Source organism: Watersipora subatra, chromosome 10 (genome assembly GCF_963576615.1).
Source record: "Watersipora subatra chromosome 10, tzWatSuba1.1, whole genome shotgun sequence".
Taxonomy (NCBI): Eukaryota; Metazoa; Bryozoa; class Gymnolaemata; order Cheilostomatida; family Watersiporidae; genus Watersipora; species Watersipora subatra.
In genome coordinates this window covers 3,059,834-3,076,011 of record NC_088717.1, presented here as the reverse complement: position 1 = coordinate 3,076,011, position 16,178 = coordinate 3,059,834, and the positions used below count along the sequence as shown (strand labels likewise).

The 16,178-nt window shown below is 37.1% G+C and overlaps 2 protein-coding genes across 3 annotated transcripts in view; one reads left to right on the top strand and one right to left on the bottom strand.

The window, feature by feature from the left end:
- Window positions 1–758: 758 nt before the first annotated feature.
- LOC137406228 (cysteine-rich hydrophobic domain-containing protein 2-like) lies at window positions 759–12,200 on the top strand. 2 transcript variants are annotated; one of them, XM_068092764.1, is made up of 7 exons: window positions 759–837; window positions 1,619–1,848; window positions 3,643–3,697; window positions 5,721–5,876; window positions 6,918–6,974; window positions 10,175–10,234; window positions 11,583–12,200. In XM_068092764.1, exons 2-7 carry the CDS (start codon window positions 1,709–1,711, stop codon window positions 11,631–11,633), a joined length of 519 nt encoding a protein of 172 aa, XP_067948865.1. In that variant the 5' UTR covers window positions 759–837; window positions 1,619–1,708; the 3' UTR covers window positions 11,634–12,200. The 2 variants fall into 2 exon arrangements, with proteins under 2 accessions (XP_067948865.1, XP_067948866.1); XM_068092765.1 differs by having other exon boundaries at window positions 778–837; window positions 1,691–1,848.
- A 506-nt stretch (window positions 12,201–12,706) lies between these two features.
- Window positions 12,707–16,178, bottom strand: part of LOC137406224 (RNA-binding protein FXR1-like) — a 33,622-nt gene continuing 30,150 nt past the window's right edge. The window contains exons 14-15 of the mRNA XM_068092758.1: window positions 13,142–13,313; window positions 12,707–13,003 (exon numbers count right to left, since the gene is read on the bottom strand). Coding sequence (XP_067948859.1) covers window positions 12,842–13,003; window positions 13,142–13,313 — 334 coding nt within the window. The 3' untranslated portion in view covers window positions 12,707–12,841. The remainder of the gene's footprint in view (window positions 13,004–13,141; window positions 13,314–16,178) is intronic.

The following is a 16,178-nucleotide window of genomic DNA, read 5'->3' as shown; positions in this document are numbered from 1 at the left end:
TGGGGCTAATGAATTTATGTTGTGGTGTATTATAAGCTTAGTGCATGAATTTGCTTGCTTGCTGTTTGGGAAGTTATGCAGTAGTGCTGCTTTGACGTGTTTGACAAGCTTGTCAAAGAACAGTAAGGGTACAGTTGCCCATTCAGCTTCTGCACCAAAATGGGTGTTTTTCATTTCTGCTAGTTTTAAATCAACATTGACGCCATTAGTTCTCCGGTGTATGCAAAATGAGAGTGAACAGCTTTTTATGATATGCAACGTAAATGATGTTACTATGGTAACTAATCAATACAGATAGCGCAGGATGAACTAAAGTGGCCTAAAGTCCTAATACAATGAGCATTTACAACGATTGTAGCGGCGTATTATTAACCTTATTATTATTATTTGTTGAGGCTGCCATATAACCATGGAGCGTTGTATCCATGTAGCCTATGTATGATTTGAATAGTATTCTAATCGTGGAGGGGTGATTGATGCGTTTGCCATCGGCGTTTAGAATAATATACTGGAGATCAATCTTGCTTTTGCATACTGTAGTTGCAAGTATCGTATACCTAATAGCTTGAGGTTTTATATCGATTCCTCTTCAGCGAATACCGGATGAACAGCTGTGCTGACCGTGCTGATTATCCATGCAATAGTTACGATGTTTAGTTATACTCGCCCGAAACAGTCTCCAACATGTAAAACAATAGTATTCACGTGAAGCGTCGAAATAAATCGGCGCACCAAGTTCAAACGATATTTCAAATAGCGTTAGAGTGAACAATTGGAAGCTCTCCGTTTTGGAAGGATGCAAACTACGGCTGGAATTATTCGCTGCGACGTCTAGTAGTTAGTATAGTTCACTTGTTAAAACCATGATTATCAGAGTTTGTTTGAGTAAAATGACATGCAATGATGTTGTAAGAGCCTTTATTATATTATGAAGATTGAGCGAGAGCTATACGGTGCAATTCTAGTTTACTATCTTAGCCAGCTTACAATTTTATCTCAAACATGTTGTACGTATAGATAGTCACTTATTGTTGATAGCTTTCTAAAAAGTTTGTCTGCATCACGAGTCTTATGTTTATTGACTAGAAACAAATGATGAGATTGGCAGTTTTGTCATTTTAGGCAGCTATTATATTATGTTTATTTCTTAATGATGTAGAGACTAAGAAGACTTTTCTCCGTTTGCACTTGGTGGCCACAACGTAGAATTTTGTGCTGACCTTTTACCTGAGTTAGAAGTTTCAAGATTATTGTTTCTAACAGTTTCAGATTTAAACTGCTCGCAGTTTGACAAGATTGGTATGTGAGCATTTTGATTGGCATGAATTTAAAAATCACAGTTGTGCTGCCACATCCAATTCTTTAGCAGGCATCAATTGTCGAAGGCTTAACTTCTAGTTATTTCACTTTATAATTTGTGTGACTTGGAATTTTTGTTCTAATTTGTTTTCCAATGCTAAATGTTTTTTTCAATTTAGCCATATGTACACTTTGTTATTGCTGATTGTCTATCATAGTTTTTCCGGCTTGAGGTAACTTGGATTCAAAAGTTATTAGTAAATGTTGGAGTATTGAAGCAGGTGGAACCTTTTAGATGAATGCTGCCTTTTATCTGTAGTGGGATGGTCTCTCATATCACCAGTTTAACTCGAATGATTCACCAGAGATTTGCATAATTATGCTCCCCTAGCAACTGGAATGGGAAAAAATGGCCGACTTTAATCATCTTGATACCATATATTCTGCGGCCGATGAAGCCAATGCGATAGAATGTGCATCTTCTACGAGTAGCATAGAAGTTCTGACTCCAGACCCTGTGATCATCAGAGGCGCTGGTTCTACCACCTTGTAAGTTAGACTTTAGTAAAACATTTAAGCTATACATGTCAAGCTCTGGGAGCTTTAATCGTGAACAGTAAATGTTTCAGGCAAGATCATGTATTTCTGGATGACAAAACATAGTTTTGCAAAGCAGCCTTTTTGGCATGCGCTTGGTTCACTCACTTTCGCCACTATGATTTGCTTGACAAACTTTTATATATCTGCAAGCTTACCAATCATGACCTTGACTTTGTACCCTGAAGCCACTCATGGCATTTTTTTATGCTCATGGTGTGCTGAGACCTCTAGGGATGATCAGGGAGGTAGCAGGTGCATGAACTGTGGTAAATGAAAACATTCTGAAGACGGCCGGTTGAGAGATCTTTCAGGGTTAGAAGATTTGTCATATGATAGCGAGCAATGTAAAAGCTGTTGAAGCGATATGCAACCATGAAGAAACAAGTTTTTAGTAAAGCTATATAGAGTAAAGGTTCTGTTGTACAACTGGCTACCGTAAAGGGCAGCGTTTTCAATTTGATGTCTTTGTTGAACGCAAATCACTTGCGGATATATTTATTTATTAAAAATCTCGATTTTTAGTTTTTCACCAATTTGAACCGATAATCTTAGTTGTCTTTAGGCAACTGGCAAAACTAAAATTTGATTTTTCATTCTCCGTTGACTTGCACATATTTTAGTTCACTAATCATTGATGTCTAATCAATGGCTGGCTGTAGTAAAGACTGAGGTGGCTACTCTGTTGTATCGCCAAAATGAGTTTAAAACAAGAACTGGTACTGCTGTATTTATTTAAGTGTAATAATTTTAATACATGTAACTAAAACTGCATGTTATACTCTAGTAAACACGACATCATCTAATATGTTTTTGTACATGTATGCTTTTTGTGACAACTTATCCCTCGAAGTTGGTATAACAAAACAGATGACTTAAAAGTGCTGTTTCACAAATTTTTAAAATGGTCAAATACCTGTTTTGCGACTTGGTCAATCGGGAGCAAAACATCGACTTTTTCACGACACTGGCAACCTGAAACGTTCACTAAAGGTTGAGAGTTGCAAGCACCCAAAATTGTAAACACTTTGTTGATAAGTAAAAAAATGTAGATTACTCTATTCAAAAAACTATTATTTAATCAAAATTGTTATATTGCCACTAATAAGAATACAGAGACGTGGGGTCTTGTTCGTCGTTTCTCATAGTGAAGCATTCTTGATAGATATTTTAGTGTCAACTGAAATGAAGACTCTAACCGCATTTATATACAATCCAAATATCGGCAAGATTGAATGAGAAAAAGTTCAAAAAGTAATTTCTACTAATTTTATTTAAAAAGTAAAAGTGCGCATGGTACACAAGTGTGCATGGTATTCGAGTAAATACAGTACTTAGTCTAAAAACATCTGTCACAGAACTTGTCACGGTAAAAACAGAAAGAGTTGTGTTCCTGAAAATCACCCTTCAAACTCTTCCATAGTAGCTAGAAAAGGTAAAATGTACAACTCCTTTGCCACAATCCTGCTCGCAGTTCTCAAGGCCAGCTGAGCTATGAAATCTTGATATGTTTATAAGGATTTTTTTATTTACCATCAGCTGTATGTCGTGCCTTATCAACACTGACATCCGTGCTTCACAATGCTTATAGTATTTGTAATCCTAGTATACTATCATAGCACTTCTCATAGTATTTATCCATAGCTTTCACTTGCCTGTTGTAGCTAATCCTTGAAATGCTACAGGCAAGGCTGACCAGCTTTAATTATTCTTAGCTTAGGTTACAAATGTGTCATTTGTTGGCAGGTTTGGGCTGAGCAGTAAGTTTGATGAAGAGTTCCCTCCAGCTCTCAACGCCAAAGTGAGTTTCATATCCTCCTATCTAATAAGAATAATATAGTATAATATCTTATTCTTGTATCTTCTCATTCCATGGCTCGCTGCCTATGCACTTGAAGTATTCTTTTGACTGCCAGAGTCAAGCTAGAGCGATGGCATTTACTGGCTATTTTTGCCTCGAGCGCGCAATTTATCTTAAATTCGGTTACGCCGCTCTATATGCCTTTAGAATACACTTACTGAGTCTGTAACATCTATTAAGGTATAAACACACTAGGCGATATTTAGAGCGATATCGCGCTGCGTGGCGCTAATCTGCGCTGGAATTCACTCAGCGTGCTCATGCAGAGCGATAACGCTAGACTTTTCTCTACACAACTTTATCGCCCGTGAGGTGCATTTTGATTGGTTGGATTTTACCAGAATGCAATTTTATGGCGGGTAATTATTTCTTATCGATGTTCACCAACGCACAGCAGCGACAATTTGCTATTTTGTTAATATTGAAACATCTTCAGAACGAGCACTGAGTTGTTCATAAATTTAATAATAGCACTCCCAGTCATGTGCATCATAACAAACAAAAATTACAAAAAATCTAAGTTGAAAACCAACATTTGGAGTCAATCGTTGCGCAGGTTGACCATCTTGAGAACGGTAAATATTTAATACATTAGGCCTAAATATAAAAAACCACTACAAAATAAAATATGTATAAAAATTGTGAAAAACATTACAGTTAAAAATGCAATAATCGTTTTTCTTATGTCTCCTTGTAGTGTAGGCAGTGTACAATCCGTGAAAGTGAGATAGGTTTAATAACAAATGCGTAAGTTGTTTACGTTGTCGCCTAGACGGCGCCGTATTGACTGACCTAAATTTATTAACAACTCCGAAGAAACTAATGACACGGAATTTTATTGGCAGTTTGTGGGCGTGCCCATTATATCGCTTGCTAGTGAATCGCTCAAGTGTGTTTATGCACACGCTAGCGATATCTCCGCCCTCCTCATGACGCTCGCGATAAAATCGCCTAGTGTGTTTATACCTTTATAGTTGGCTAGGCAAATTATTTCCTCTTGACCTTTTTCGTCATTGCAAGTAGCTAGACTCTTGGATACTTCCTTCTTGTCTCTTATCTGATTGGTTAGACTAATCGACTTCATATTTCTAGTGTAAATAGTAGAAATTTTATTCACTCATCTAAACATTACGCTTTGAGATTTCAAGTACGGCTCTAATGGTCTTGGATCACAGCCTTATTCAATATTTCCTTGTTGATTTGTTCAAATCTAGCTGTTGTATGCTACTCACGCTACATCTCAATGCATACTAGTCACATCCAACTTGCTAGTGACTCTGATCATAAATTTTGGCCTATATTTCACCGATCCCTCGCAAGCTTTTCATAAAAAGTAGTTTTCCTTTTGCTTCTGTGATTTTAATGCTAACTGTTCATTAGCTATGATGTTCCAACTAGTCTTACGTCATCGAACTGTCATGTTGCTCTGCTGCGTTTTAAAAACAGTTTAATATCTGTAATTATTGATAATGCAAGCGTCGGTAGGCTCTCAGCTAGGCTAAGAGTAGGCAGATGATGCTTAATTAAGTCAGCATTGATGCGCAATAAGATGTTAGAACATAGAAGATCCCCATACTGTCAGAATTTATTTTTTGAGGTATTTAAAGTCCAGGACTGTGTTGATTGAGGCATATAGTGTAACATTCTTGTTATTGCTAAATTACAGAATCCACTAGGGCTTTGGAATGGCCAGATTGTTGAAGGAATTCTAGCAATGCACTTCAATAGATTGTAGATGTGTCAGTACACGAGAGCATGACCATTTGAAAAGTGACAATGATCAATAGCCTGTTGAGGTTTAATGAGACACTTCACTCATCCAGAACGACTAATTTGTAATACCAAGTTTTGAACGCTGTCATGAAGCTTCTGTGTGTCAGCACTCATCTCTATGCCTTACCAAAAGCTGCCCATACCTGTCATAACGCATGTTTTGCTAATACCATGATTTGGTCCCTTGTAGTTGGCCCCTGAGGAATACAAAGCCACGCTGCAGAGGATTAATGGTGTGCTGAGGAAGACACTGCCAATGAATATAAAGTGGTTGATATGTGGATGCCTGTGTTGTTGCTGCACTCTCGGCTGCTCCCTCATGCCCGCTCTTTGTCTTAACAAAAGGGTCAGTTCTTAGTCTTATTCTTTCTCTTTCATCCTATTTCTTCAACTTTGTGAACTCTTTGTTTGCTTGTCACCAGAGTGTAACCACTGACCTTTTGTCTAACTTATAGTTGTCACTCTCGGGAGAGGAGCTTGATTAATTATCTCAGCATAATTTCGTTCCTTTCTTTCTTATTTTAAAGGACTATTTATTATTTTGTTCATCGTCATTCAACTATATTTTTAAAAGAAGTGTTCAAAAGTTTGGTAACATTGTCCTAACAACGTGTCTTCTACATCCATGTATGCGCAAAATACGTGCATAGACTAGGAGAGTTTTCATCAAACTCTCAATCTTTATTACAAGAGTTGTATCCATCCATCTGTCCAAAGTCATGGCTGGCAGTTAGGAAAATCAAAAACTTTCAGTGCGGTAGACTAACATTCTAATAACCGCATCAATAGACTCCTCATGGTATTCCAGAATAATTGTATGTCAGTGTAATAACTACATATGTGATATATATATAGTTATTACACTTGACGATCTTTCATAGCACACTAAACCGCCAGGGTACTAGTGTTGTCAAATATTCTTTCCCCACCCACCACCTTCTGTCCCTTATAAGAACAGTAATGGTATAATATAGCTGCTACAACAAAAGTATTCTCATTACAACTTGCTATAATCATCTCTACATGGCTCTGTCCATGAGACTACAGTACTGTACGAAAGCTTCATTAAATGTTGTCTATAATTATTATAGCCTGCTGGTTCCATCAAGTACATAGTTTAAATGTTTGGAATATCTACTCTAATTCACGATAGATAATGGCACATCTTGCCGCGACATAGGGGATTCATATGCAGTGGGGTGTTTTGAGCTTTTTAGAAAGGTTTAGGGTCTGATGTAAAATATTCACTAGCGAATATATTTGATCTGATCTATTATTAGGCTTGGCTAGTGATTCAATCCGACCAGTGCACTGTAGGCGTATCTTAGGATAATCACACGCATGGATTTGTGCTATAATGTCAATCTCTCCTGTTCATTCCTTCTAGACCAAGTTATCATTGGATAAGATGATAGATTGGGAGAACAATCATTTATATTACAAGGTGGGTATCAGGTCCACTGGCTTTATCTTCTATTCTCATTGGATCACTGATAAGACTGTGTAAAATGTTTAAGGATGTCATAATCTTGTTGCCGCTGTTGATGGTTGTTAGCTGCTGTTGGTTCACTGTTCATACCGCCTTGTCAATCAACTAAAAATAACCTTTTTGGCTCAGTTGTCTCCCATGTAACTAGATAGCTAGTACCTCTAGACAATACTGTTACCACCCGTGAGAAACATGACTTGTATCAACTAGAGAGATGTTAGCCAATCCCTTGTGAGTGTAAGGTGATTCTAGCTTAGCTGTACGTTTCCATGATTCAGAGAGAGCGCAACTCCGAATCTCGCTAGCTTAGCTATATGCGAAACTTGAATTGGCAAAGCTAAGTACTCTTTTACCAAAATTGTGGTCATGGCTAACACTTTTAACTATGGGCCTAGGGTAATTCGGGGAGTTGCTTTCCGTTCTGGTTTTATAGCCTAGTAAACTTAGCTGTATAGTTTTGCTTTGTTTATCCTTGCTTTTTTCACACGGGATTGTAAAATGCTCGCTCTGTGTGTAATAGATTACTAGTCTAATTCCGCAGTTTCAAGATTATTGGAATATTAGCTTTTGAGATGTCACTGAAATACCAAACACACTTCTGACTGAGCAATGAATAGTCGCTGCTGACAGAACATCCTGGGGTTTCACTCTCTTCTATTCATCCCCAAGGGCTAGTCTGAGATGTTATAAAATGGACCCTTTCCACTGACTTATACATTAATAAAAAACTACTTCTTACCACTTCATCACCATAGACTAATTGCCCTGAATGAATACCCCTTTCGACTGTGTGAAACTCAATGAGACAGCTTTGCCTCCTATCCACCGCACCAAGCTAAAAAACATGCCCTTTTTTATGAAAACACTCTGGAGTGTCTGGCCAACAAAAACACCCCTAAAAGACCCCCTGGAGATAAAAGTTGACAGTGTAACCCCAGTGACAGAACATTGGTTTCTAAAGACATTGATTAAAATTATTGGTAATAAAGGAAAAAAAAATAAAAAAAAGCTAAAAAGTTGTCTCTCCTTAACAACAAGAGCTTTACTCTGAAACTATTTCTTTGTGTATTCATAAAATGTATACACACTCTATCAGGCTCAGTCTACTGCAGCCGTTATGTTTCCTCAGTTACCTCTAAAACTGAACTTCTCTGAAAGAGTGTGAAAAAAACTGTTCTGTTTGTTTCTTTCATTGAGTTATACAAGCTTGACGCTTCAAAATGATATTCAGTTCAAAAGGAGTTGTGCTATCCTACGTGCTTTCACAATCGATAGAAACTTGTTAATCCGGTCTAGGATCAAGGGATCTGCTTGTATGTACAAGACAGACTTTGGTGTTAAAAGATAAGATACTGACAGTGGTGTACTTAGAATGTCGTGCTCTCCATCATTCAGTAAAGGTTTTGCTTAACCACGACTAGCTAAAGTAAACATGTCGAACAATTTCTTATGGTGCGTTTATACTGGCCAACACCGACTCCGATTAGGTGCCAATACTCCGACTCAGACAGGTACCTCAGACATTTCACGTATGGGTGCCGACACCGACTCCCCCTTTACATTGCAACGATCGAACTATTTTTGTCGGTACCAACAGCCAATCACAGCGCTTCGCCGTTCTGACCTTCACCCGACCACGCGAAGACGAGTACACATAAAAATCAACGCGCTTGATGTGGAAAATTATATACCATTACTACACTACTACTACTGCTTCTACTACTACCGCTAGAAGCAACTACTGAATGCCGAATGGAGTCTTCCGATGAGATTTTGTTGATGGCAGGATCGGCTGCGGCAGCTCTGACAGTCTGTATTATATGTAATTATATGTTTGTATATATTTTATATGTCTGTAAATATTTTATTATATGTGTTGTCCTTTTTATTATAGCCTTGTTACTCGTTATGCTATCAATTGTCGTCGTTTATGTTGTCATATCAATGCACTAGCGGGCCTAATTATTGGCCATTTAAACATTGTTAGCCGGTGTTCCTACTCGGTCCCGTTAGCCGAAACGGACAATTTTATTGTATATAAGGGAGCAACGCTCACTTAGTAGACAGAGCAAATGGCCGTACACTCCTCGGCTAGTGAATTTCCTTCGCTAATAAAACGTTGAATGAAATCACACGCAATTTATTTCTGTATGAAATAATCTAGATCGTGCCAAGTAAGGGCCAGCAAATTCCTTTACGGTAGTACTAATAATAGAACTAGTAGTACTAGTAGTAGTCTTACAACTGGCTATTCACTTTTAATTAATTTAAATAAAAGTTCACTATCAGAAAGAGCACGAGGGAAAGTTTAATGACAGTCTCCTAGCCTCTCATTAAACCTAGCCCTTTCGTTTCATAAACTTAGCACTGTCATTAAAGCGTAGGCTCATTTAATCCGAGGCTCCTAGCTTCTGATTGGCTGATGAGCGTCCGATTTGTCGGTGCAACCGGGCACTGCTGGGTTTCACCGACTTTCAGATCTGTCCCGACACCGATCTCTCTGTTCACACCTACCGATGCCGACACCGACTCATCAAATTTGTTTGTGCTCGACAAAATCGGCCAGTGTAAACGCACCATTAGCTCATTGCATAGACCATCTTCAAGGTCATCTCATGCATTTTCACAATGGTATTTGTGACAGAAAACCAATCATATTTCAAGCTTGTGGGACAAGGCCTTTCCTAGGGTTTAAATATCAGTCCTGTGCAAGCTACTTTGTCCCCATCTAGTCTTATGTTATGAGTATGGTGCATATTTTGCCACGAACAAGTGTTATTTCCTGCAACTCTGTGCGTACGCAGGTAATACTTCATTTACAAAGTACCCGTTTTATTGAGGTGACTGGAATTTTTTTGCAAAAGTTTCGTAATTTATAGCCAGAAATGTGTCACTTTTCCAAAGAGCCAGAAGGTTGAGCGTTACATTTATTTTTAAGAAAGATTTTGCATGGAACATGCAGCCAGTTTTGAAAAAAGATGATTGATGTTGGTATAACATTGAGCTGCTCATCTGATTGATCCTAGAATTGATTTTTATTCAGCTAGTCATTTGTGAGCCTGCTGTCATAAGCTACCAGCGCTTACTTGATTTGGTGAGCACGTAGACATGACTCTATCTCACTCAGTGCTTCTACTACGTTACAAATCTTGTAGCTCGGAATGCGCTGGAAATTATCAAAAAGGAAATGTCCAACAAACAGCATGGTGGAATATGTAAGTGATATCTCTATCATCTTCCGTTCTAAAAAGCTTTTCCTATGTTGTAATTTTGCTTGAGGCACCTTCCGGATCAGTACATTAGTAGTTGTGGCTAGCAAAACATACCGAAAGCTGGAAAATTTAATGACATCATTCTATTTGTGTTTTACTATTAAGCTTATCTTTTTATTTCAAGCTAATAACAATTAGATTCAATATTAGAGATTACAACCAGGCACATACTAGTTGCAAATTCAGCTAATGTTCTGTACAACAATCTGTCAGCTTTACCTACTAGATACAGTGGATACCCCTACAATGTAAATAATCCATTCTGATTATATTAATGCTATTGAGATTTTACATTATAGGAAAGGTAAAATAGATAGCTTAATCCATTCCAAGATCTCCTCAAACCCACCCCTTTGCCCCTGCCTTTGAAAAAATCTTCGAGCATATATAGTAAAGATATACGCCTACACGTTGTTTTTTCTACCAAGTGTGGCAAAAAAGCGATATTGTTAAGGCTAACTATGGGACTATCATTATTCAAATCGAATTTGAGAACTTGCACCGACACTTTACGTTACATAGAATTTTTTACATGATGCGAAGCAAAAGCTTCTAGTGTAAATATTTGTAGTACTACATTACATTTTACACCTGTATGTCAAGACTTTGAACATTTGTGTCACATATTTATTCCTTCCGCTAGTTAGTGGTCCACCAATGCTATTGCAAGCATTTACTCACAAATTTAATTCGCCCGATGTGATATAGAGTAGTTACTGTGTGGTTAGTTACTGTGTGGTTTACATTTATAGTTTATCAACTTAGCAGCACTTAATAAACTAGCTTGAAGAAATATTGGCTTGAGGATTTCCTGCAATATGTACTTATGGAAATTATGTACACTATACAAGCGGTAGAAAGAGCTGTTGTGTCCTGGTGCTGTCAATGTTTCATGAGAGCAATTACTGGTATCCAACTGCATCAACTAGGTTCATAAAATAGGTTCAACTCATTTGTGTCGCTTAAAGTTAAAAACGTTTGTAAACTCGCCATGGTATCCATGCCTTGGCCATCTTATCACTAGCTACAATCCAACTAGTCATCCTTGTTCTAGTACAGTAGTTGAATTTTTTTGGGTTGGCAAATCAACAACCCAAACATCTAACCAAAAGAAACTTGACACAGTCTTATGGATATAGTCCCTGGATGAAAATCATGGTCACTCTGAACGTTCACTCACCACTTCAGAAATTGCTCTGGAGCTGTGAAGAGGTTGTGAGGTTGCTTTATGTCCCACACACTACTAAATAACAAAGCGTTGTATAACTCATTTTGCCATTGGCTATTGCAGGTGCTTGTGATAGAGTTTCTACCTAAAGTTCCTATAAACAGGCCGGATTGATAAGCTCTCCGGATGTTGCCAAGCCACTTAGGGAAATCTCAGGATGATTATTTAAATTCTTGTTACCTCCAGTCGTATGCACTTGGATCTCTCCGTACAATCTAGTCTCTTCTCACCGCCTGTCACCCTCCTGCTGTCAGGCAGTTACATACCTTTTCAAGTCATTGTGTAATTAAGGTTTACAATTCTGGTAGATAATTGTCAGTGATTGTTGTTCATAGAGCCACAGGCTATGACATAACCTCTCAATGTCTTTAAATTAAGGTTGTTTTCATAAGCTAAGGAACTCGGCGCATGCGTGTGAAATTCACTGATTGCGAGTATGCCAATGCTTTCTCACGCCTGAACATCACATGAAATGTGACCAGCAATTATATTTTATTTAATGAATTACATTGGTAAAAACTAGCTATCTATTAACATTTGTGTTACCATGAATACATATACTTATCGTATTTATAGCTCTAGCCAGTGCATTAGCGTGTCACAATCATATGGTTTCTGTATTCATTTGTTTGTATCAGATATTTATCTTGGTCTGTACACATGGTGCACCATATGTCAAAATATATGTTATTTCATCAAAGTTCAACGCATCCATCGCTCACATTAGTTGTGGTAAATAAATTGGTAAGTTAATAATGCCCACACTCAGATACAAATGGGCAGCAACCTTAGCAACTCGAGTATGTGACACTCGGCTGGTTTCAGATACTTTTATAGATACTGCAATATTGTGTATTAGAGGGCATCTTGTGAGCTGATAACTAGGGAATAATATCAAGTACAAATAACTTAACACTCGTACACAAGCAAGCAAGACACATCCGTGAGAGGATCATAATAATTGGCAATGAAAAAATCTAACAAAGCATACTAAATTAGTCAAGATTTGAGCATCACGCAGGTAAAGAAAGATTGTTCAGGCAGATTAATGCTAGGAATTTCCATAATGGGACAGAAATAGAAGCAAGGAACTATTGATATTTTACGCCCTTGCGTAGATAACACAGCAAACGTCACAGAACAAGCGATTGGACTAGGTGGTTTTCCGTATCATATTTACAACTTACGGAAGAAGACCAAAAGCGCCGTTAAACTAATGAGAGATTATTCTATAAACCGATACACCGTCCTTTGACTTGGCTACCCATGACCAGGTCATATCAGTGTATACCACAGGAACAGCTTACAATTAAGCTTTGCCATCAATGCTTCGTTTTGCTCACTGCCGGCACATGTCCATTGACGAGCCTTTTGCCAGTGTCCACTGTCTGTTTACCTCGTCGATTGCTTCCCTGCGCTTCAGACTTTCCAGAATCTTTGCCAGCAATTTGATGTATCCCATTGGTTGTTGGGGCAGAAGAACTCTACAAAATTACAGCCAGAAAACTGAGCGCTACACAAATTCCAATAAATGATCTTATATTGTTAATACTACTGCAATGTAACTTATACATTGTGATGAAAACTTATGTAACCAAGAATTGTAAACAAGGTATAGACACCTTTGGTATATTGTTATTGGCAGGTTTTGGTGCATTGCCATTAGGCAAACTAGCCTTAGCTCCAGAATCAGAAGGGGGTGATACAGTCTTGGCTGTACTATTCTCTTTAGTTTTATTCACTGATACCGAGGCTTCCTTAGCAACGGAGGCTTCCTTAGCAACGGATCCTTGCCTGCAACAACAATAAAACAACCAGTCTGCTTATGTTTTAGTTTCTACTTATTTAATTATAAACTAGCAGAATGTCTGGCTTTACACGGGCGATAAAAAAGTTTTTACAAAAATTTGATTTTAATCAACAGTTTTCCAACATTTAACATTCAAACTTTTAAATAAAGATATTTGTTTATTTCTGTGTGTGACAGGCCAATGCATAATTCAACTATTTGAAAGCTCGAGGCATAGCTAAAACAGATTGTTGAAAAACATTTCTTACTTCTTATGCTACGCACTCGCTTACTATTTAAAATAGATTATAAACGGTGGCAGGTAATGTAGTTGCCATTGCCTAAGTTTCTTAACTCAATGAGTACGAGTAGCATAAACTAGTAACTTAAGCTAATATTTTAATCCATATATATGTAGATCTCAACGTTTGTTCATCCATTCGTCTGTACATCCATATGTCCAGCTATAAAGTTTTAAGAATGAGAAATCCACTGCAAACTGAATTTGAACTCACAATCTTCAGTTCTGCAGACATCCATTTATTCAATACACTACACTATCCAACTGGCTATACCATGGAATAAATTGGTCACATACTTATTATACATGCCAATCTTTCATGGCTTCACATTAAACACTGCAGCTAGCCCTATGTGTAAAGCCATACGGAAAAAAATCATTAAAGCCATACCGGAAAAAAATGCATGCCCATATGTGAAGAAAAATGCTCAAACTCATATAGCCAACAAGACTATTGCAATCCGTATAGATCTGTAGTAGGCACTGCAGCCGTACGGTATGAATTACACAGAAATAAACACAGTAAACATAAATAGCACAATATACAGAAATAAACAAACACCTTCATTTAAAAGTTAGAATGGTAAATTACTAAATGTTGCACACGTTTATTAAAAGTGTATTTTCTGTACAAAACTTATTTTATTACCCGTGCAACACCAAGCATTTAGCTATTCTTTACTATAATAAGAGCTATGTTTGTCCGAACCCAGCTAAAAAGGTCGGGAAAAAGATTGCAACTCACAAGAATCAAACTCATATACATTCGTACACACAGATGTGAAGCCAAGGGCATTATAACTAAACCATACTTCCACCTAGGCACACTTTGGAATAATTGTGCATATAATCATAACACAGCATGATCTCTCATGGCGCACTCAACTGCAAGCATGCATATTTTAATCAATCGCTATTAACTGGACATACAACAAACACTTCCATCTATATATACATTTCTCAAAATTTGTTGTATGTGTATTCCTCGGTTTGATTGTCCAGATATAGCTATTATTTTAGCATTACGTCCACACGTTACGATGCCCGTTAGGAAATTTCGATCTAAGGCGTTATCAGATTCGATATACCGTGACTACACGCTAATTATTTTAGCAATACGCCCGCACGTTACGATGTACCTGTTAAGAATTTTTTTTCGTAAGATTCAATTACTATATATGGGGTCAAGGACAATTCTGTTCACGTGGATATTCATGGTAAGAGCTTCGACATTCTCTCTTCGTTCGGTCAGACAAAGAAAGTACGATATCTCATTTTAAGATTATTGCACCAGTATCGACTGTGTAGTTGTTTTTGTAGTGTTTTGTGTAATTGAAATAAATTAAAAGAAGTGAAAACAACTGTAAAGGTTTTTAAACTTTGTCAAACAACTGTAACTTTCAAACATCATATCATGAGAAAAATGTTTTGAGCAGGTCAAATAAATTAAAAAAAACTATAAAAGGGTTTAAATACAAATGTGAAATAATTAGCAAATGATAGCTAAATTTAGTCGGTTTTGCAACGATTACAATAAAAGATCATTCGGCAATGATACAATTAATACGAACTAAGAAAACAAAATAAGAATTCTGAATATGTTGAATTAATAATAACAATTCTTACATAAAAATGTGTGTGTAAAAAAGGTTACTGTACCATCAGAAACTATCCATCAGAACTTCTCTCATGATATACAGTTTGAAACTTCAAATGGCAAATGGTGTTATATGTTAAATACAAATTAATTTTCTGACACAATACTTTTTTATTACCCGGGTAACACCGAGTAGCACAGCTAGTTTATTTATATAGATTACATATCTTGCTAGAAAATTGCTTAAAAAAGCTTGCCAAAAAAACTTTGTAACGAAATTTTTGTGAAGGATGATACCTTAGCCACAGTTCACACTATCCCAGACTAATGAAGCGTCATGCAATTACCAGAGTTGTAATCTCCCAATGTAAGATAAGACAATTACTAAAGAAAAGCTGATGCGCTGTACAACTTAAAACACGCGTTCCTTGATGTCAGAGTCTTCTATTGTAACAAATGACACTAAGTTTGCAGGTCTGTCCACAGGAACAGAGACTGAACAAATGTCTACAGACCATGGTATGGGTTCCATTAAAACATAAATATAGTGAATCAATAAAAAGGTCAAGCAATGTTATATTATACATTTACTGAAAATTTTCAGATGTTACCACTTTCAGAACAGGGATTAATTTATATGCCATTTTAGAACTTTTTCGCGGCATCTAAAACATGAATGCCTTCTTTTCAACAGATGTCGATAGCCTAACTGTTAATTTTTTATTTACTTGCCGAATGTCTTTCCTTTCAAACACGATATGCTTAGGGAAGAATACCAAAACTGTGCAATCAACTCAGATCTCATCTTTATTGGTCAAATATGGCTGAGTCGACTCTCAATTTTTAGGGTTTTTTGGCAAGTTTGACGGCCAATATTGTGTCAGGCGGTTTCTTAAACATTCTGAAGAGGAAATCTTCTATTTACTATTACCGGTAGATGAATAGGTGTACAGAAGTTATTTCATTTTGTGT